We start from the raw sequence: 23,144 nt of genomic DNA, 5'->3' as shown, positions 1-23,144 counted from the left end.
ACTAAATGGTGTGCTTTCTGTCACTGGTTAGAGATGGCAGATTGCAAGAAAATGACCAGATTCTTGCCATCAGCGGGATTCCCCTGGACCAGAGTGTTACCCAGCAGCAGGCCATTGCTTTCCTTCAGCAGCAGAGGGACAGAGTGGACCTAGTGGTTGCCAGAGACATTGCACTGAAACCAAGCCTTCAGCCATCTGGATTCGTTCAAACAGTAAGGCCATTTCAGGTGATTTCAGCCGGATGAGTGAGTGTTTTGTATTATCTACGCGTTTAGTATGGACCTTGAATAAGGGCCCGGAGGTGTTACTGATAGTTTGGTTTCCTTTGTCAAGTCTTAAGCTATTCACATTTATAAATGCATTATTTCTCAAGACTTGCATGTTGGACTAGTGCAGAACTTCCTCAGTTCTCAGGTTAACCTTTCAATGCTGATGAATAAAACAACTATTTATGCCTTTTTAATCAACTCTTCTCCTTTAATAACAATTTCTTTAATTGAATTCAGAACCATTAGCCAGCTGTGTTTTACACACAGAGGAATTAGACCTCTGTTTTTAACCCATCCATGCAGTGAAACACCCACTTACATGCACACTAGTGAACACACACACACTAGGGGGCAGTAAGCACACTCACCCGGAGTGGTGGGCAGCCCTATCCATGGTGTCTGGAGAGCAGTTGGGGGCTAGATGTCTTGCTCAAGGTCACTTCAGTCATGTACTGTCAGCCAAAGGGATTGAACCAGCAACCTTCCAGTCACAAGGCTTTTTCCCTAACCTCTAGCCAATAACTGTCCCAGTTTTAAGCCATTGTCTCATTTATATGTAGATTTCATTTTCTTTGTGTTACAAACTACTGTTTGGAAAACAAACATTTCTTTAGTTATAGAAAATAAATAACACACAGAAAGCTTTAGTTCTACATGCTAATACATTTTACCATGGCCACTGTGGACATGCACCCACACCCGCTACTCTGGGGGCAGATTTTGATTAAAGGGGATAAAGAGAGACTCTGAATCACCAGTGATGGGTTAAGATGCAATAGATATAGTCTTGCAAGATACAGTAAGTCTTCTGTCCATCATCAAAGAGTCTCGTGTTTTTTATTGCTTAATGTAGCTGTTTGACAGACGCTGGATAAAACTAACCACAGACTGTTTTGCATGACCTGTAGGGACCAGGAATTTTTCACAACCAAAACAAGCCTATGGTAAACAAATGCGCTGACAGACTCTGGACTGTATCTTGTTTAACAGCTACTGATTGCTTTAATAAAAACTCTAGAATAACTTTTTAAGATGTTATGCCACGAACGTCACATGATGCCATGAAGTTAGCTTGCCATGCCATGAACAATTTTCCAACCCAGTGACCATCTCACCCTGGAAGACTCAGTCAGGACATGTATAAAAAGAGATCAAGGTGGTCTCAATTCCCACTGTTTGAAATGACATTAGGAAATGGCAACTAAGTGGAACAGTGGATGTCAAGGCAAGATTTGGAAGACCAAGAAAATCCTCAGATAGAACAGCTTGAATGCTGACCAGAAAGGCAAAGCAAAACCCCTATATGACAGCAAAGAACCTGACAGAAGGTTCAGCTGACACAGTAGTGGTGGTGTACTGTTCTACTGTTAACTGATGGTTGAACAAACATGATCAGCATGGAGGACTCCTCAGAAGGAAACAGTACCTGCAACCTCATCACAAAGATCAATTTCTAAACTATGCAAAACATGTAGATAAGCCTTTGAAAATGGAGCTCTGGCCACAGTTGACAAAGGTATGTTCAGAGAAAAATAGAAGCAGCAAGTATGAGTTTGGATGTGTTCTGTTTTGGGGTTGTGTGGCAGCCAGTGGCAGAGGAAACATTGAACAGGCAGATAGAAGTCTGAATCCCACTAAATATCAACAAATTCTGGACACACTAACGCAGTCAAGGAACTAAAGCTGAAAAGCTTTCTTTTACAACAGGACAATGATCCAAAACACACTTATGAGTCAGATTTTTTTTTCTGTTAATACATTTTAAAGTAAAAGTAAATTGTTATTTTATATTACATAAAAAATCTTTCTTAAAACAAATCCTGTTCACTTCTTTTGCTTAAAAAATCAACAGATGTCTTTTGACTGGAATGCCCAAACTTTTGCACGTAGCTGTAGAGTTAATAGGGGTCATGATTTTAGGTTTATTGAGTAAGCGTTAGACTGTGTTTACAATCAGAGGGGTCCTCTAAAATTTAAGTACTCATCATCTACAAGACTGAAAAACACAGGTAGTTTTCTACCTCATGAGCTAGAGGGGAAACAGACGTGACTGTTGTGATGGCCCCAATGATCCTTTTCCTCCTCTCAGCCGGGAGAGAGAAATAAACTGTTGGAGAGGGAAAATGAGCCTGGAAAAGATCAACAGCCACGAGATGAAGCTGATTAACTCAAGCCTCTAACAATAAATACAATCGTTCCCCCTCGTTCACTTTAATTAAATACCACTCAAATGAAGGTCTTGGTCTGAGCGCACGTGGAAGGCTAGGCAAGGGAGGTTTTAAAAGACAGCTAAATTATGCTATTTAGATTTATTTCAGCATACTCGGTTCTGTGTGTTTCGGCGCTTTTTTTAATGTGCTTCTTTCCCGCTCGTATTGTTTTTAATACCTTTGGATCAATGCCACGTCCTGCATATCAAAACCAGGCCTTTGCCTTTGTTTAATTCATGTGATGTTTCTCATGAGGTCGAGTTTAATGGTGCACCAGGCAAAAGTCTGGGTTTTATTTGATTGCTTGTTGCCTGGCTTAACTACCTGTCACCAAATGCCATGATTGGCTGTAACAGAGTAATAGCCGGCACTGATCTTGTTTATCATTCTGCTGAAATTCCTACTTGGCAGGCTGTATCGGGAGAAAATTTGATTTAGTGACAAATGTGGCACACAAGAGGCCCGCGGCGTGCGTATGATGAAACTGAAAAGAGGAAGCGGTCGGAGCGCACATAATGTATCATAACATTTATGTTTGCCTTTCAGCCGAGTTATAAAATATATCCAGAAAATTTCAAATATTTGCTCTCCATGAAAATAAGCGCATGCTTTTAAACAAATATTACCAGCTGACAGTCAGAGAGTACATTAAAGGAACACACTAGTGCTTTTCAGCTTAATGTCTGTCTGCTGCATCTATAGCATGTGGTCAGTTACCATGGGCATTAATGGTGATGTTTCTCTGTACTTAATGAAAGAACACGAGACTCAAAATTCACTTATGGTGGAAGACAGTGGGCAGATGCAAGAGTTGGCTTTTGTTGTGTATTTCGAGTCACCAGCTTTTTGGTTCTTGATGTTGACTTCTATTACAAGTTAATAAGATTTGTGATTTTAATCTTAATATTAAAATAAGTTTTAGGCCAAAAATCTTCTCAAAACGATCATAAAACAATGTCTCAGGCATCAGGCTGTGTATTCATAGCTATTTCATAGAACTTTTTGCGCTAGATTTCAGAGGCATTAAATGCTTCAGATGGCTGGTTCCCTTTCTCACATTTCTCACTCCGTTTCTATAGAGTGCAAAAGAGACTCAGTTTACATCGTAAAGCTTTAATTATGCAGAAATGTTGCTAATTCTGTGGAATTCCTTTTTAACAGCTTTGCTTTAACAAGCCTAACGATGAAGACATCACTCTGCAAAACCACAGCATGTCCTATTTGTAATGGCTATATTTAAACAATCCCTAAACCCCCTCGCCGTCTCAGGCCGTTCCCTTATTTCACAAAGCTGAAAAAATATTTATCTATGTAAGATTGCCCAGGCTCCAGGGGATCCGCTCCTTCATGGTCTTGTGCCTTAAAAGGCATAACACGCAAGCTAACTTCAGCATGTTTGCCTCTCTTCCCGGGCTCTGCTGCTTTTCTCCATGAACCCGGCCTCCGAATCCTTTTAAAATATCGCCAGTCCTAATTATAGTGTACAGGAACGTTTCAAAACAGGCATGACTCTGCTGCAGCACAGCTCGGGAATGCCTTGTCCAGGAGGAATAACTTTTTTTGGTTTTTTTTTTTTCCCTTCTCTTCCCTCCTGCCAAAAGAGCACTTTTTCCCAGAATCCTGTGGATTTTGACCCTTGTTCCACAGCAGATTTCTCATTAAAACCGTCACTAACGTATAGCTGTTTATTTATGCTGTGTCCTTGGAAAACACAGCTGTTTGGTTTAGATGTTTAGTCATGTGTCATGTATTTGAATTGCTAACAGGAAAAGTATCATAATCCCATCCGAAAAGTGAATCAGTTTGTTTAATTAAGTTTGTGTCTTGATGTTAACTCCTCTCTTATGTCATACTATTATTACAGCTATTCTCTACATCCTTTTCCTTATTGGCTTTAAGTGGAAGTCTGACCCATGCCTTTTCTTTTCCACGCTGATAAAAATAGCATGAAACTCTGTAGTTACCCTGATAGTTAAAACTTCAGGCAGCGCAGACGCATGGGTGTTGCTCGGGCTCTCTTAGTTCTTATCTCGGAAATGGCTCTTTTCTTTTGCGAGGAGGATAAGAGCTAGTGTAAAGCTTTGTCTCCCGAGAGTGGAGCGATGAAGCGGCGAAAGGGAGGGTTTCATTAGATAGCAGGAAAATTGCTGAGGAAGTCACCCATCAGATAAGGGTCTGGTAATAAGAGAAACGAAATGTTCTGATTGCGGGTCATTAATAAGTGCCCAAGGAGAGTCTGGTGATTAGGAGCACGGATGATGTGGGAGCGGCGAGGTAGAGCGGCCACGGAAAAGACACTCGTGGGGTTTCCTGACCCTGATGTTGATCAGTGACTTATGCGTTTGACATTTAACGCGTTCATTAGATTTTTTGGCTTGTAAGGACTCTCCTGTGATGTATTGTTCCAGGTCATGCTTTAACAGTTGCTCTTGTCTGATGAACCTATTTATCCAGGGCAAGCAGATATATTGAAACTTGACTCAGGAGGTCTACATTTTAAAGACTAGTTTGAGGGTTCAGCCCAGATTAGAACTGATTTAAATTGACCTCTTGTGTCTAAAATGTCATTTTTAACCCTCCTTGGCCGTATGTGTGTTTTTTTTTTTTTTTGGTAAGTATATGTAATAAGAACTTTTATTTGTCCTGATTGAATTTTTTTTTTCCAAAAAAGTTTGTTTGGCAGTATAAATGTACAACAGAGCAAGATGACACTGGTTGTCACACTGGTCAAGCCTTACAGCCATAGTGCATATAAGAAAATCAGATTTTGGCAGTAATCCGATCAATGCGTTTACACTTCGATCAATGCACTTGTGGAGTAAGATAATAGGAAAACTCTGGGTCTGTGTGAGTCAGACAGCAATCATATTTCTGCTTTGCAACTGATTAATAAACCCACAGACGTTATTGTGATGTAAACATAATGTAAACTCAAACTTCATGCAGTCATCTGGAAATAGGAACATATATCATTTATAAGGTGGTGAATATCTTAAATCTGTCTTTTCCTCAAGCATTTAGTTTGTTTTAGCGTTGCTCCAAAAGTGTTTTGTTGCCATCTCTTGATAACACTGCTTGTTTATTTCTGACATCATCTGTTTTGCACATGTGCAGACTATGAAATCTGAAAGACACCAGAGTAAGAGTTTACATGCATTGATAAATTCAGTTACTGAGCTAAAATCCAGCTCTCTCTATTGGATTTCTTAATACGATTTCTAGACTTCATCCGATCTAAGAAATCGGAGTATGCTGTTTGCATGACCATTTGAATAATCATATAACTGCAGGAATACAGTTATGAGTGGATTATGAGTGCCTGTAAATGCACTCATTGAGATGAGTTCTTCTATTCAGTCTGAACTCAATGGTCAGAACAGTTGAGGGCACTGCACACCGGCATGCTTTGTTAGTATTGTTTAGTAATAGAAAGGAAGAAGAAAATTTTGCCTTGTTGGTATTAAAAGCTGGGGTCTGACACCAGCGACAGAAAGAACAACAAACGAAATTCATCACCAAGCAGATACGATACGGTACAAAGCACAGCTATACCACATAGAACGTGTCAGGGTGAGAGTGCCGATAAACTTCAAGCTCAAGATAGATTTAATTGAATAAAACTTGAAGCATCTTTTGTGAATTTACATGAATTTATCTGATAGCTCTCTTTACAGATTCACTGTTTTCTAAGTAAAATATTGCTGCTGTCAGGAGATCTCTCATTTTTGTCATTTTTCAGTTTTTAACATAATTTCAAAGGACCTGTTGCCCTTTACATTGTATGTAAATTTCATGATGAACGGACCAAAAGAAACGGCCCAAAATGACTTGGAAAGATGTCTGGTTCCCTTGACTTTCATTAAAACTGCAGTATGGTTTTTCTTTCTCCTGTAAAGTTCTAATTTTGGAGATACAAGGTTTTCTTCCGACAACAGCGATATACTGTTGAATAAGACTAGATTGGTGACATTAGCTGAGGTGACAGACGATTAGTGTTTGTCTGTTTATTTTACAGACTTTCTTGGTGTACATTTCATGCCACATGTGATCAGTGGCTTTGTCTGGTCTGGTTCTAGGTTTAATTTGCTGCATTAATCACAAAATACTGCATTGAAAAGTGCTTAGAGTTGTCATGTGCTGTTGCACATCAATGCTGAACGTTGGCCTGTGTGCCTGTGTTCATATAAAACAAACATTAAAGGACAACATATTTTTGGAGGCTGTACAGTGTGATGTACACTGTGTGTAGTGGCCTTAAGACACTCAGTAAAAGCGCCATGAACATGTCACATGGTCTGATTAACATTTAAAGGACAACAGCTTTTTAAGCAAAATAAGCTTTTCTGAGTCTTTCTGTTAATGTATTCCATATTTTGCTCCTATTTGAGCTTCGTGTCAAGGATAACCCCAAGATATTTGTGGTGAGTAAGTCTCAGTAGGCTGACCTTTTGAGTCCAACAAGGACTCTTTCCTACAATTAGTGACCGTCTTGTATTAGAGAGAGAGAATATTCTTTAACTTTTTTCCTTTGCTGCCTCTATCCTGTCAGTACGGAATATAAATTGAATGTAAATATAATTTATTATTTCTCTAATCCTTTGATTGTATCACAAAATGCTAATAATAACTGGAAGCGTCTGAAGGTTAAATGTGAAGAAAAATCTGATTCAATGAGCAAAAATTTGGTGAGGTGTTTCGTATTATTTCAGATAATTGCTTATTTGTAGAGCAGCATAGTAAATGTATTTGTTATTCGTGTTGTGTGTGTGTGTGTCTGTTTTACAGGAGCAATGGGGACACATGGAGGAGATTGAGCTGATGAATGATGGTTCGGGCCTGGGTTTTGGTATTGTGGGTGGGAAGGCCACTGGAGTGGTGGTGCGAACTCTGGTGCCAAGCAGTGTGGCTGATAAGGTTTGTGTTTACACGTGCTACATATTGTCCCATGCTCTAATTCACAATTACATTAGTGTTAATATATCAGTTTTGTTACGGCATTAGTCTCATTCGCTTACAAGATCTGCTAGTTACGATGTCTTGTCAGTCTGCCAGATATTTGTATGATTTCGCTTATTTTTGTGGTTTATGTTAGTATGTCTTTTATTGTTCTTTACGGAGTTCATTTTAATTTTATTTAATGCAAACTGTATGATCGTGTGTGTGTGTGTGTGTGTGTGTGTGTGTGTGTGTGTGTGTGTGTGTGTGTGTGTGTGTGATATGAATCCTCATATCTACATTTTTTTTTCATTTTTCTTTACGTTGTGTGTATATACATTTCATTTCAGTGGGCCAAAAGAAACGGCCCAGAATGACTTGAAAAAACGTCTGGTTCCATTGACTTACATTAAAAGTAAAGTTGTTTTTTTCCCTTCACCTGTAAACTTACCATTTTGGAGATATGAGGTTTTGTGACAACAGCAATATGCAGTTTACTGCAGTGCAGATGTGCAGTGTGATCTCTCTAGATATATAGCAAAATTTACCTGTTGGTGGCTGGCTTAAATGCAATAGAACTGTATATCAACCGTTGAGTTAGAAAAATAGAAGACAGCTGAATAACAGTCATGTTGAAAAGATCTGCTCTCTTTTGTAAAAGAGCATGGCTACAAAGATGTCTCTGAGTGCTTTGTGCTGTGAATTGAAAAGTCCTGACACAGCATATGTTCACTTTATACCAATCCCATTTAGATCCGATCCGAGCTATTCCACAGTGCACTCAAATTTAACATGGGAACATGGCAAAAAAAAAAAAAAAAGCAGTTGATGTCCACTTCACCCTCTTGAATTGGATTACACAGAGAGGATAGGGATTGGAGAAAGAATACTGTCCTGTTTCTTTTCCACACATCCGTCTCATTTAGAACCCCCCGCCCCGCTCTTTCCCTGCTGAGCGTCCAAAGCTCAGGCAACAAAACCCTTCTTGTTCAAAAGGCACAGTGCTTGCATTTCACACATCACTGGATCTTATGCTCCAAAAAAGCTGTCAAAATTGGGGCTTTGTTATCCCTGGCGTTTCCCATTTCAGCCTTTAATGGCTGCACCAGGCTTCAATGCGCTGCTGCTGTCCTGCACACACGGGCGGGGACAGGGCAGGGAGATTTGCCTTCGCACGGTGATGCATCAAAACGCCTTTTCGTGTCTTCCTTCCCCACAAAGGCTCCCGTTCTCCTCTCCTGTCTGCTCTTTTTCAGTCTAGTTCATCCTGCCTGAACCCTTGAGGTGAAGAATGCGTGGCTCAACTTAGCCAGGCCGAGGAAAGGCCTCACGAGAGCAGCAGTTTAATTGTGGAAGTTATTGCGCCGTCTCTGGCACCTGTTGGTGCCGCAGCCAAATTAGGCTGTAAAATAGAGATTTAGCTGTTGACTGTCTTGGAAAGAAGTTTTTTATGGCTTTTGCTCAAAATAGACTTTTTTATTATTTTTTTGTGTAGTTAAGCCTCAGGTCTCTTTAGACTACACACTAAAGAAAATGGTTCTATGTAGAGCCATGAACACTCAAAGAACCCTTTGCATGAATAAAGGCTTATTTGCATCGTGAAGTGTTTTTCAGGTTGATGGAGATGCTTTGTGTTTTGTAAAGGGTTCTGTGTAGCACCAAAAGAGTTCTATTGTAACAAGCTTGACATCATAATGTTAGAAGAACCCTTTTTGGTGCGATATAGAACCCATTTTCCTTCAGCAGCTTACAGCAGTCTTCTCCTTTAGCATGGTGTAGTTAACCAGTCTGATTTGATCCTCTGAGTACCTCACCGAATTGTGCTGAATGCAGAGGCCATTTCATCCAAGGTTCATCAGTACTGCTCTTTTACTTGCCCCCCCACTCGCTCATTCATTTATTAAATCTGTTTTAGTGCTGGAAATCATTGGTGAAATTCAACAGCACAGTGTGTTCCAAATATATCTGAGTATGCGCTGCTACTTAAGTTTCCATTAATGAAAGTACCACTATTTTATGCTAAAAGACTGCCTTACAAACCTCATGTAGCTTTTTTGATTGATTGCATTGTTTTGTTCTATTCTGCTTCTCTTAAAATGACAGGAGGGGAACCTTGCATGGTGTTCTAAACACCTGTACACTTACTTGCTAACTTACATTTTCAGCAGTTCTTTCAATGCATTCTGAGGCAGCCAGTATGTGACGCGTATCGCAGCTATGTTTTTGTTGTCTATGAATACCGTTAAAACTGAAAATCAGTGTTGTGTGACACCGGTGCCGGTATAGATTATGTATCACAATAATATATTTATTCATCCACTTCCTTGTTGTATTGTTTCCCTTCCCAGGACGGACGATTGAGGACAGGTGACCACATCCTGCGGATTGGGGACACGCCCACACGAGGGTTGAACAGTGAGCAGGTGGTGCAGGTGTTGCAGGCCTGCGGGACTCGAGTGCGCATGCTAATTGCTAGGGACCCTCTGGGTGAAGCACAGCCTCCTCCACCTCCCCCACCCGCACCGGCCACCGCACCAGTCACCTCGTTGCCCCCACCCTTACCAGCACGCAGAGCCAGCAGAACAGTAGGGGCCCTTATATCACAGTTTGAGTCATGCACACTACTGTTGAAACCTTTGGAATCACTCACAATATCAGTCTTTTTGTTGCACCGAGTGTTCAGATGTTTTATTTAATATTTTGAGCATTTGGAGGCCAGCAAGAAAATATTAAATGATAAAATCCTGCAGTTTTCTAGTTTTTGTCTACTTATCAGCCACAAGATTATTTGATCACCACCTTTGAAATATGACGCATTCTGGATGTAAATTTCATTATTACTTAATTGTTGTGAGTTGTTTTAGAATCTGCTACAGCCCTGCTCATCATAATAAGCACAACTGAAATGTATTTTTAGCCATTTTACTTTCCTAATTATTACTTTAAACTTTGTGAAGTTTGACAGGACTAGCATACTTTAATCATTTTATATGTGTCTGCAACCAGAATGACTTTATATTATTAACAAATATATTCCAAACTTTTGAATGTCAGTGTAGTCAGTAATTGATGCTTAACCAGTTGCACAGGCCATCTCAACGTTATGCGTGTGCCCTCAGGGCAGAGCAGCAGTAACCATCTGCTAAGATCTGATTAATACATTCTAGAGTTGCAGTGAAGCACTTTGGCTAAATGAGTGAATGATTCATTCATGAATTCAGCCATTACTGGTACCCTTGGTTACAGATTGGGCAAAAAAAGGTTATGAAGGTTATGAGAAATGTTTGCCTCTCATTCTCCTCATGGTATATAGGGGCAAAATCCACTTGCCTCTTCTAGGCTAGTTCACTAAAACTCGGGTTGTTTTAAACTTCTCAATTATGGCTGTAACGGTCAAAATGGGCATTATAGAAGATTCATCGCTGGTATGTTGCCAAAAGGAGCTTACACAAAGTACTAAATGCAGGGTGTGCCAATAATTATGACATAATTGGCTTAAAAAATATGTATTTTATGGTTTTTTTTTTTTTCCTTATTTTTCATTTTCAGTGTGAAGCTGAGCTAATTAACCTCAGACTTTTTAATGACCCTTTCCCCCCATCTTTACCAAGGATGCCAGTAATTATGGCGTTGACTGTATACTTTGTATGTTGTAAATAGATTGAATCAGTAGTTCTATGCAAAGGTTTGGGCATCCCTGGTCAAAGGGCATTTTTGTAAGTGAAAATAATTTAACACATCCAGTGCAGAGACACACGCCTGTACATTTTAATGCACAAGTGGTGTTTATTTGCTTACTTAAACAAAGAAACAAACAAAAAATAACTGAACAATGTGGAAAGTTATGACATGCTACATTTTTTCTAATATGTTAATTAAAAAGAAATTGTGCACTGAAATCTGCTATATTTAAGTTGGCTTCCTTTAGAAGGTGAACATGAAAATGAACTAAGCATAATTAGACCTGTAGTGTTGACACGTTTACATACAACTGGCTGTAAAGTCTGTACTGCTAAAAAGTTTTGGGCTGGTTTATCTGAGGTAATGAATAGTCTCTCCCTGCTGTTTGATTAAAGGATCATGCCGACACATTTGCACCCCATTATGTCAAGCATGCAATCAGCTATTTGAGTGGACTGTTTTTTTTTTTTTTTTTTTTCTTTTCTTGATGCAGCCCAACCTGGAAGGCTATGAGATTCACGAAGTGTCCTTAAAGAAGAAGGATAGCCAGAGTTTGGGCATTTCTATTGCTGGCCGCAACACAGCAACCAGTGAAGGTAAAGAGCAATTTACCCAACATTTAATCGTATAACAAACCGTACAGTCATATGCAAAAATCTGAACACCCCTTGAAAAGAAGTTACTACATCCTCTAGAGAGAAAACACTTAAGGTGTAGAATAATATATTTTTCGTATACAGTTTTTGGTATTTATTACATTTCCATATGTGTATATTTAAGAGCAACTGTTTTGTTTTTGTTTTTTTCAAATGATGTCAAACAGAAGAACACTGAGGTTTTGTATTAAATGTGCCATAATGTTTTTATGTTTTGTTTTTCCCCAGTGTGTCACATTCTACAAATAAACAGTAATTATGCATTAAAATGTGCAGAAGTGTGTTCTCTGTAGAGGATGTGCTAACTTATTTTACTTGGATAATCCACAAGCCAATGCTTGACCAATGCATCAAAGTTTTACATATGACTAGGACTGTAATTTCTGTCATAAACCTCATAATTCCTATATGGAAACTTTAAAGTAGTAACTCGGTAGTAGCCTAACTTTTTATTCAAAGTATTTGGTTTTATTCAAAGTAATCTTGGGCTGTTTCTAATGGTCCATTAATCATAAAATGCTGGCACAATGTTGGAGGCAGTTATTGACATTTACTAATGGTGTAAAAAAAAAAAAGGAAAATGGAAAAAAGAAGTTACCAGGTTTTGTTAGAACTGGGGACTGCATGTTAATATCTAAACTCATCAGTATCGGCGGATAATTGCTTTGTTTGCATCGGACAGATGTTTAGATTTTACCTTTACTTCAAACCCGTATTTGATGTAGTTATTGTACTATGAAAAGCTAAAATATTTGGGTGAAGCTGAGCTGCTGTATTAAAATTTTTGATTTTTTTTTCTTTGTTTATGTTGAATTTATACTGAATTTGTACTACATAATAAATGTTATATTCCTTACTGATCTAGATAGATGTAGTTTCATTTACTAAGTGTTATAAAGGTTAATGCATCAGTAAATGTGTACAGGAAGTCTATCACCAGCCCAAAGTTCCCAAATCAGTGCCTTCCTGAGTAAGACTCAGGTGATATGTCACTTGGGATTAAGCAGAATTCTCTACGTTTTCTCTCTCTCTCTTTCACCTTTTGCAGATGGTATGGGAATTTTCGTGAAGAGTGTGGTCCCAGGCAGTGCTGCAGAGCAGAGTGGGAATATCATGGTCCATGACAGAATAATAGCGGTGGGCTGCTAATTACTCTTTAATGTGCTCTACCTTCATTAACCCTGCATGTGTATAAGAACTCGCAGACATATACACGTGCAGAGCAGGACACCGTCCGAGCAAGACGTCTCTTTATCCTCATATTTATTTTTCAAGGTTTAGTAAGAACAGGGTGACTAGAGAACAGGGCAGCTGTAGTGGTGGATCATGTTGTGTGAGTGGGCTTATTTGTGCCAGTCATTCATGCCAAAGCATCTCATAACTAAACTTAATACATGACACCTTTTGTCTCTTTGTTTCTCTTTGAGTCCCACAGCTGCATTCACTTCTACACTTACATTCTCTCTCTTTTGCTCTCTGAGCAGCTGAATGGAGTGAACCTCCAGGGTTTTACCACCCAGGAGGTCTTGGATGTGATGAAGCAGACAGGCCAGACTGTGCGCTTCACTCTGCTCCGCAAAATCCCTTCCCCAAAGAAATCATCTGTTGAAAAGTCTCTGGATAAAGGTGAGCACTCTGCGCTGTAAAGGGTTTCACTGAGGAGTGATGTGTTACAACCCGGGGGATGATTTCTTGTTAGAGATGGCATGTTACTGCTTTTTGAGTATTAGCCGATGTTCAGCCATCTTTAGAAAGTGCTTTTGAAACTGAAGCGCTTCATTTATTTGATTTAGTTTGCACATTATCACACTCGCAGAAATGTTTATTAGTTTAGCCAGGCTAATTTTCAGCTGTAGTCCCTGGAGATGTGCATCTAACTGTAGTCCTCTAGATGAGCATAAACTACTCAAACACTCTACTACCCCACAAGAAGAGCATCTGATCACACAGTGTGAGTGAGTGCTATTTCAGGGTAAATTTGATCACTTTCATTCTTTGTTTTTTTTTTTTTTTTTTTTTTTTTCCCCCCAAGATCAAATACACAATTATTTGCTGGAATTGGCCTGATACTGATACCTGATATCGGATTAGTGCCATCTTTATTTCTTCTATACATCGACCATTTATTTCTGTAGGCCATCTCTTGCAATGACTAGTCGTGGCCAGTGAGTTTATGCGGCGTTTTAAAAACCTGATACACTCCAACCAACACAACATACACTACCATGATGCCACCACAGTTTAAGTGCCTTTGTGCTGAGATTGCTCTATCACACAAATAATATCTGGTGAGTAGTGGTCCTAATACTCTGGCAAATCATTGTACACTATATGGATAAAAGTATTTGGGACACCTTCGCTTTACATCTACAGGAGCTTTTATGACATCCCATTCTAAATCCATAGGCATTAATATGGATTTGGTCCTCCTTTGCAGCTTTCCACAAGCTTTTGGAGTGTGTCTGTAGGAATTTTTGCCCATTCGTCAGAGCATTGGTGAAGTCAGACACTGATGTTGGACAATAGGGTCTGGCTTGCAATATCCGTTCAAGTTCATCCCAGGTGTTGGATGGGGTTGAGGTTATGGCTCAGTGCCGGCCAGTCAAGTTCGTCCACACCAAACTCACTCATTGAAGCCTTTATGGACCTTTCTTCATGCACTGGGGCTCAATTATGCTGGAACAGAAAAGGTTCTTCCCCAAACTTTTCCCACAAAATTGGAAGCAAATAATTGTCCAAAATGGCTTGGTCTGCTGAATCATTAAGATGTTTCAGTAAAAGTTATGCTTATTGCAAAAAAAATACACCCAAACTTCTGATTGAACATAGACTATATGGACAAAAGTATTGGGACACACCAGTCTGACGGATGAGTCTGAGTTTGGGGAATGCCAGGAGAATGTTACTTGCCTGACTGCATAGTGCTGTAAAGTTTGGTGGAGGAGGGATAATGCTATGGTGTTGTTTTAGGGGTTGGCCTAGACCCCCATAAAACAACCCCACAGCATTAACCCTATGGGTTATTTTTTTATTATTTAAGGGTTTTAGGCCAACCTCAGACTCGTCCGTCAGACTGGTGTGTCCCAATACTTTTGTCCATATAGTCTATGTTCATTCAAAGTTTGGGTGTATTTTTTTGCAATAAGCATAACTTTTACTGAAACATCACTCATTCTTCGAGTAATGCTGCAGTTTCTAAAATTTTGAGGGGAAAAAAAATCTTGCGAGAATGTTTGTTGATACAAGCTGATCAGTGATTATGTACAGTAAGTTTTAGGGAAGCACGTCTGTGTCCCATCAGTGAAACACATGATCTGTAGATTGTATCGTAGAAAGTAATTTAACTCTAGCACACCTGGCTGTCTGGGTTTGATGCCTTAGATTTTACGTCTTTGTAAGCCCAAAGGTCCATAAAACTACTGGACCATGGCACTTCATGCCTGCTTGACTCTGACTGGACCTGAAGTGGGTTTCCTGTCTAGCATAGCCTTTTAACACAGGAGCTGAGCTCGGTCAGACTGGCTGTATAACTGTTGAGGAGAAACACCTTTTTAGAGTTGTAAACAAGCTGTGCTCACATTTGATGTTAACGTGAACAAGAATAGTTTAGTTTCTCTTTTGAGTTCAGGAGACTGTGAATGGTGGCATTATTTGAAATAAAATATATTTTTGCCATGATACTATATTAATATTATTATGTTACAAATTATATTTATTAAATTGATTAAATATTTTTTAAATATCAGTTTCTCAGATGGTCTGTGAGCTGACTTGGAATAAGATTTCTTACTGCATAATGAGTTCTTTACAAAATAAAATGTTTTTCTTTCTTCTGACCTGCAAATCAAATAGCTTGACGTTCTCTCTTTCGATCAGAAAATGCAGTGTCTTAGCAACAGACCTAAGTCCAGGGACCATGGCAAATTGTGAATGTGATGATTGTGTGTGTGTGTAGTCCAGAGGGAGCCATCGCGCGTGTCTCTGAGGAGGTCTGCGGAGATCAAGGTGCGGGCGGACGTTCAGACGGCCTCTCTGATGGAGCCAGTGGAGCCGTCTCTGACTGCGATCAAACAGCAGTCGTCTGGAAGAGGTGAGCTCATACTTTACAGTCTGCTTTTCTCTCCCACACTCTCTCACATGTACACAGGTTTGTTTTTACTGCAGTCAAGACGTGGGGTCATACGACATATATATGGTGTGTGTGTGTGCGTGTGTGTGTGATAATCTATATGTGTATTTAATTACCTACATGTAATACATTTATAATCCACTCACCTAAACATAGTTTTAACCTTACTCAGCAAAAGTAAAACTCTGCTTTTTATATAAAGTTATTTTCAAAGCCAGAACAATTTTTGTTGCCATTGACATTGTAGATTAGCTCGCTGTACCAAATATTTTTGTACCAAATAGACCAAAAACAATAGGTACTGACTTCACCATGTGACATCAGGGCCAGTATGACAGACCACGGCTGTATTGAAAATAGAGAAAAGTTTATGTCCTTGTTCCTTTCTGGTTGTCTTCCAACCCATACATATTCTCTCATATGCCGGCTGCAGGGAAGCCATCCACATAAAGGCTTTGATCTTATCCTTTGCCATAAAACACACTTATGACACAGTCTTATCCACATTAAATTTAAATCCTGCTTAGGATGATATTCCCCATCATTGCCCTTCCATCTCTCATCTCTTTACAGTGAATCCAGGAGTGGTGTCACACCCCCAAAAGTGATAGGGTAAAACATATTGTTTCAAAAAATAGAGAATAAAGAGTGGCATTTTATGCAGTTATGTTACTGACTAAAATTACCTTTCATGTCATGCTGACGGGTCTTTATTCAGAGGTGCATAGTAACTAGTTGCATTTACTCAAGTACATGTTCTTCATAAAATACTGATGGATTTTTACTCTCCTGAGTATTTTCAAGTAATAATACTTTTACGAAAGTGTGTTGTAAACATACTTTTCATGTGAGGAAAGGAATCTTTTACTTGCAGTTCAACCATTTTACTTAGATTTTCATTTTAGTTACTAATTCCTCTTTGCGTTTGTCAGTATGCTTTGATGGTGGCAATATTTGTACTGCTTTGTGATTGGTTAGATATTGACATTGGTGCTTTGTATTTTAGGCCCAAAGCATCCCACAAAGGGAAGAACAGAGCTGCACAATCTTCAGTTCCTATGCTGGCAAATGCTGTATGTAGATACTGTATACAGTTCCACTGCAAATCTCAGTACCTTAGTAGATTTTCGACCTGCTACTTTTATATTTCTACTCAAGTTTTTTGGGGGAAGGTATTTTATTGTTACTTTTGTAATTATTTTATGCAGGTATCAATACTTTTACTTGAGTACTGATTTAGGCTCCTCTACCCACCTCTGAGCCTGATCATGAGCAGTGTCTGAGTTTACTTTGATGCTGCTTCGCTAGGTGTGGCCTCAGATAGCAATATTTGCTAGCCAACATCTCTGAAGAACATCAGGTTGTTTTCACACCCAGTTCATTTTCTAAAGACTGTACCACATAATGCCAAATTGTATCCCTTTCTTTTGGTTTGGTTTGTGGACGGCAAAGGTTAAAGTAAAATGTGTAAAGTAAAGTAAAAAGTTCTGAATTAGCGCAGTTCGGGTGGCGACTATGAGTAAACTGATACAAGTTTCAGTGCACTGTGCACGTTTTTACGTATGATGGCTCTGAAGTACTGTGTAGGTAGGAAACTAGGTAGACAGCTGCCTTCAGAATGGAATGCACTATACATGTGTGTTCTGGGTGGTGACGTCACAGTACTTTGGAAAGTGTTGGGTCAAATGCCTATTCGTCACTGTGGTTCCAGCCGCCCTGAAGGAATATATTGACATTTGTTGCTTTCAATACCGACCACCACCTGTGGAGGCACTATTGAAACTCATGAACCCAGTCCATTTCCCCCTAGGCAAAAGGTCATCTTCAGGCTAGTCTAACAAGCCAGATTTTTGATTGGCAGGCATCCTGGCAGGCAGTTGTCAAAATGGTTCTGCAACAAAAACAGGTCTGGGTGAAACAATCAAATGATATCTCATCTCATTTACTAGTTGTTCAGCTACTTACTCGAATTGAATTATAAAGCGAAGAACTTCTTTCTTTTCAATTCAGCAACTAAATCTGGTGTTTTTACGCACGTGGATGTCTCATCCTGTTTAACGGGATTTCATTATAAATATGAACGCATATGTCATGGTAAAACACTGTTTAAGGCTTGGAAGTCCTAATAACCCAGATGTTACCTGTCAAGGAATGCCAGTGATGTAGCCAATCTAATAATTGTGGCAGTCTTAGCATATTGTACATCAGATAGTCCAGTCCTACTAATGTGGGTGGAGCATTTGAGTCCCTCAAACTACTTTCCCGAGTTGGGCGGTTTCATTCATTCTAGCTGGCGGATGTAAATGAAAATGCTATGGCGGGAAGCGGAAGAGAAGTCTTGTTCAAGACCCGGGACCAGCTCGAGTTACACACCAGCCTAATTAATCCAGACAAGTCCTGGTACCTGCCAAACTCCTAAATAAAGTGTTCTGTTGCACTGGGCCAGTACAAGCCCAGGATAACAATGATTGCTTGTCAGAGGCTTATTTCCCAACAGGGGCCACCGTAGTGCTTGTAAAACGATAGCTTAAACTGAAACGATCTCCCTTTTAATCTTACTCACAATGTATTTTTCACTCTTTTTTTTTTGGGTTGTGTCAAATGTGATGTCACTTTTAAATGATATGACTTGAAGCCCAAAAAAAAGGTTTTTAAAGGTTTTCTCTACAAGTAGTAGCTTGGACGCGAAGCTTCGTGAAGTGTTTTTTTTTCTCTTCTTTCTTTTTTGGAATTTGCTTCTCTGTTTGGTTTAAGGTGATTTCACTGGAAGCACCATTAAGAGAGCATTTCTGTGTGTCATGAAGTTGAAGGTCTCTGGAAACAGATGTTGAACAGGCTTTGTTCCTGTCATGAAAACCGATTAGGATGTTGGCCGCCTTCCACTGTGAACCAGTTTCTCAGGGTTTTGCCTCAATTTCCTCCAAGACTTATGCTGTACTAATGTGCCCAGAACCTGATAGCAAGAGCTTTTCAATCACTTTTGAAGTGTGGTAAACACCATAGATTAATTTGATTGCGATTAGGGCTGCTGCCATCAATCATGGTAGTAGATCATATAATTAGATTATTTTGAGTAATGTAATGATCATTATGATGATCAATGAAGTAATCTGAGTTTTCAGAGAAGGCCAGACAATAAAAATGTACTGAACTGAATGATAACAAACCATGGGTAACCTTTGAAAGATTCCTAAATACTCTTTTCGAAAAGGTGATTTAGAAGACCTTCAAAAAAACTTAGTTTAAGAAATAAACATAACTGTGCAGAAGTGATTTATTAGGTTTCCAGTCAAAATGACAAAGTTATTAATTTTTCAGGAGAGATTTCTGAGGAGATTAGATACAAGATCATTTTCTTTAGAAGTGGAGTTTAAAAACTGATTAGAAGATACAGAGAAAATGCACAACAGTGTAAGACCTGGTAGACACCAAAACTGTCCCCATTAGATAAACATACTTAAAGCTGTCACCTTTAAGAGAGAGGAGAAAATCAAGGTGCTTCGGATCTGAAAACATCCAAAGATGTTTGTCCATCCTTCCACTGTGAGAAGACAACTCGGCGCTATGGGTCTGAAAGGATGTGTAGCTGTCAAAAGGCCCTTCTTAGAAAAATGGACTGACCACCCCAGAGTCCAGACTTGAGCATCACTGAATGTGTTTGGGATTTTTTGGATTGTGAGGAATGTTTCCAACACCTTGTTGAAAGTATGCCATGAAGAATTAAGGCAGTTCTGAAGGCAAAAGGGGGACCAACCTTTTACTAGCAGTAGTTGCTGAGGCTTCTGTGTAATCTTGTGCTTTTTTTCCTGATACCAAAACATGAATAAGTTGCTGGCTTTTTTGACTTGAAAAGAAATAAATCAAAGGTGGTCTCTGACTTTTGAACAGTTTCGTTTTTTTTTAATATAAAGTCTGGCAAAAAATGTGGTAATGTGTTATTGATCAACTCTTAAGAGTATCAGTAACACAGCAGCATCATATCAGTGAAGTAGCAGTAGTGAAACATCTGAATACATAGAGGTAAATATCCTGAAGTTATGCTATTGATACTTACATTTAAGTAGATAAATTGTTAATCTGTTACATCCATTACGCAAAAACCTAATCTTACCCAACCTTACCTAAACCTAACCCTCAGCCTGGTCCTAATCCTACAGTAACCTTAACCCAACACCTAACCCTGTACCTCATATGTTTTTGACATGTTAGTGAGAGTCGGTTGAGTGCTTTGTTTCATCTAGTAGGACCACTCAAATGCCCAATCCCATTGCTTCTTTTTACCCCCACCCCTTGTTTTCGACTGCCACCCTAACCCCTTGGAACTGAGTTACAAGGGGTAGTGGTTGAAATCTTGCCCTACAAAATGAGACAAACCTTAAATTAAAAAACAAAAACTTTGCTTCATTAACAGCTACCAGCACTGCCCTGTAGGCGACCTGGCCCGTCTTCAGTGACAGCAGGGAAGGGAAAAATTCAGCTCCTCGCTGCTGGGCTTTAGTTACATTTAGGGCATCATACGCCTTCAAAGAGGGGGTTTAAGACAGTTCTTTAGTATCTCCCACCCCTAATTCTTTGGTGATATGAAGCTGAAGTCAGATATTCACCAGCTTCTTGTTTGAATTTTCCCTTTCCACTTTAAAAGGTGCAGCATTTACATTCTGGTGCTTCAGGCGTCAGAACTGCTGGACTATTAAAGGTGGAACGAGAAGTTAGCTACCTAGTTACCGAGACATTAGCTTGCTGTTAGTGATATATTTTTTTTATTTTGATTTATTTATTTATTTTTAATGCTTGTTATGAAGAAAACAACCACAATACGTTGAAACAACACTAGGAATATACAGTGATTTCTCTTAATTTTTTAACCTAGAAAATACTTATTTGTGGGTTGCTTTGGTCGCCCGCACAGCCATCTTGCTGGTTTTTCTTTTTTTCTCACAACACTACGTTTGGAGCGTGTCTCTGAAAAACCTCTGTAGCCGTAACACTTCGCCCTACCCCTCTGTCTCAATAAAAATTGAGACACAATACAGCTAGACAGGAACGCGCAAAACAGAGGGCTAAGGGTTAAGTGGCACAGGCAAGGGGTGAAATGGCATTGGGCCCAAAGTGCCAGCAAAAATGTCTCTTACTGTAAGAGGGAGGAGTCCTAGGATTATTTTCAGCATGGTCATGCATGCTTGAGATGGTACATTTTTAATTGATTTCTTTTTTAGGGCTGAAGAAGTCAAGTTCAGCTGATCAATCGTGATTGCAATCTAATTGTTTACCAGCCTTTGTGGTTGCTATTGAGTTTAGAAGCCGTGAATCAGTAGAGAAACGTATTCCATCAGTCCAGCTTTCCGCTCCCTGATGCATATGCACTGTATTCCCTGCTCAGTAAGGAAACGCTCCTTACGTGTCCGGCTTTTCCTCCCTGCTGCACCTGGCTTGCAGATGTTGGCTAGTTTGACGTGCCAAACCCGAAAGCGATGCATTGCTGTATTAATGTAGTCAAACACTTATGATGAATGGTGTTGTGAGTGGAGGTGTAGAAATGCTAATTTAATCAGTTCTGTGTGCTGAGGCCCTTTGTGCATGTGTGAATGATGCTCACTCGCTCGCTCTCGTTCCAGAGAGATGACTGGAATGGTTACACGTGTAAACCAAGGGGGTTGCTTGCCGTCCTGGGGGGCTTAAATTACTGTGGGAGCTCTTTTACATTTGTCTCTTTCCACCAGTTAATTTATGGTCCCCTCTGTGCACTTCACATCCTGTCAGTTCTTTCATGTAGTATTAGCTCCCCCGGCCAAATGATTGGATTTTCCAAGTGAAAATAAATTCGAACATCCTTTGTAGCGGACACAGTGCGGTACATTTTAATGCACAATTACTGTTTATTTGGTGAATTTAACATGTGATTGTTCGCATACATACTTTTTTGATATAATTTGAAAATGTCTGTTGCTCTTTACATTGTGTGTAAATTTAATTAAGGATGGACCAAAAGAAACGTACCAAAATTACCTTGTTAAAAAAAAAAAGTCTGGTTCTGTTGACTTACATTAAAAGTAAAGCAAATTTTTTCATTCTCCTGTAAATGGACCATTTTGGACATGAGTTTTGGTCCAACAGCAGTGTGAGATATATCTCAGAAACAAGGAGGTGGTCATAATGTTATGCCTGATTGGTGTATATAAATGAGTTCCCTGTAGGGGACGTGTACTTATTTTCAGTTAGAAGACATGTAATCTGACTGGAAATTGTTTTTCATACGACTGTATGTCTGATGCTTTTGCTGTGTTACCTCATCTGACCCCTCATTCATGCATTACCTTCTGACTCATTTATTATTCTCCTCACTGAAAATGACGTGTGTTCCCCAGCACTGCAACACTACCTGACGCTAAGGTCATATATTTTTGTTTTCCCAGCTCTCTCTGTTGCAGACAGCAAGTTTTAAATTGAACATAAATTACTTTATGCTAAGCTATTATAACAATCTCTTTATTTTGTAGTGCGAGAGCGAGTCCCACTGACAGAGCTGGAGTTACGGACCAAATGGGAGCAGGCGCTTGGCCCTCAATATGATGTTATGGTAAGAGAATATGTTAACTGGCAAGCAAACTGGGGAACGTTTTAATACCTAAGAAGTACGAGCACTGAGCTCATTCAGTTGTGTAAACCTAGATGTTAGATAGTAGGACTTATCTTAAAGAAATCACATGGAAGAGAAAAGTAATGGAGCTTTTTCTTTCATATTTTGTAATTGTTATGACAGTCGAAACCAAACATCTTGCTGGAAAAGTTTTTCCTGTGGTTTGCGCATGCATCACAAATCACAGTATCATGTTAGCTTTTCCCATTTGCGTGGAAAGCTGGTCCAGCTTTCCTGATTAAGAAACAACTGGAAGAAATATAATGAAACATGTTCACTGAGTTTGTGACATGTTGTATAGCTCTTTTAAAGGGAGGTGTTATTAGTATTCAAGTACGAAAGTCATTGTTTGGTTGTTCATATCTTTTCATCACAGGAAGACGAGAGAAAATATACATTCAGTGAAATGCCAGTTTTATGTTTTAACAGAACTGTAAAAGGTGAAAGTTTTGCTTGTAGGTGTGTTTATACTTTGCTACTCCAACATGAGTGCCTTAACATGAACATCTTTGCCAAGGATGCGTTTTTGAATGATAAAATGCTTTGAGTGATGCTATATTCGTGTGCAACACCAGTGTTGTCGCCTAAAAAGGAAGCCACAGTTAGCTGGATATTCTTTTTTCCAAC

General features: G+C 39.4%; 1 protein-coding gene across 3 annotated transcripts in view; it reads left to right on the top strand.

Annotated features, from left to right (window-relative positions):
• Positions 1-23,144, top strand: part of patj (PATJ crumbs cell polarity complex component) — a 207,540-nt gene that overhangs the window by 10,867 nt on the left and 173,529 nt on the right. For all 3 annotated transcript variants that reach the window (XM_037545466.1, XM_037545464.1, XM_037545465.1), the window contains exons 6-13: positions 32-212; positions 7,265-7,393; positions 9,763-9,999; positions 11,589-11,691; positions 12,800-12,888; positions 13,236-13,377; positions 15,707-15,841; positions 22,378-22,457. In XM_037545466.1, coding sequence (XP_037401363.1) covers positions 32-212; positions 7,265-7,393; positions 9,763-9,999; positions 11,589-11,691; positions 12,800-12,888; positions 13,236-13,377; positions 15,707-15,841; positions 22,378-22,457 — 1,096 coding nt within the window. The remainder of the gene's footprint in view (positions 1-31; positions 213-7,264; positions 7,394-9,762; positions 10,000-11,588; positions 11,692-12,799; positions 12,889-13,235; positions 13,378-15,706; positions 15,842-22,377; positions 22,458-23,144) is intronic.

This window comes from Pygocentrus nattereri, chromosome 15 (assembly GCF_015220715.1).
Source record: "Pygocentrus nattereri isolate fPygNat1 chromosome 15, fPygNat1.pri, whole genome shotgun sequence".
Lineage (NCBI taxonomy): Eukaryota > Metazoa > Chordata > Actinopteri > Characiformes > Serrasalmidae > Pygocentrus > Pygocentrus nattereri.
The sequence above is the reverse complement of the archived record's forward strand: the minus strand, read 5'-3'. Positions and strand labels throughout refer to the sequence as shown.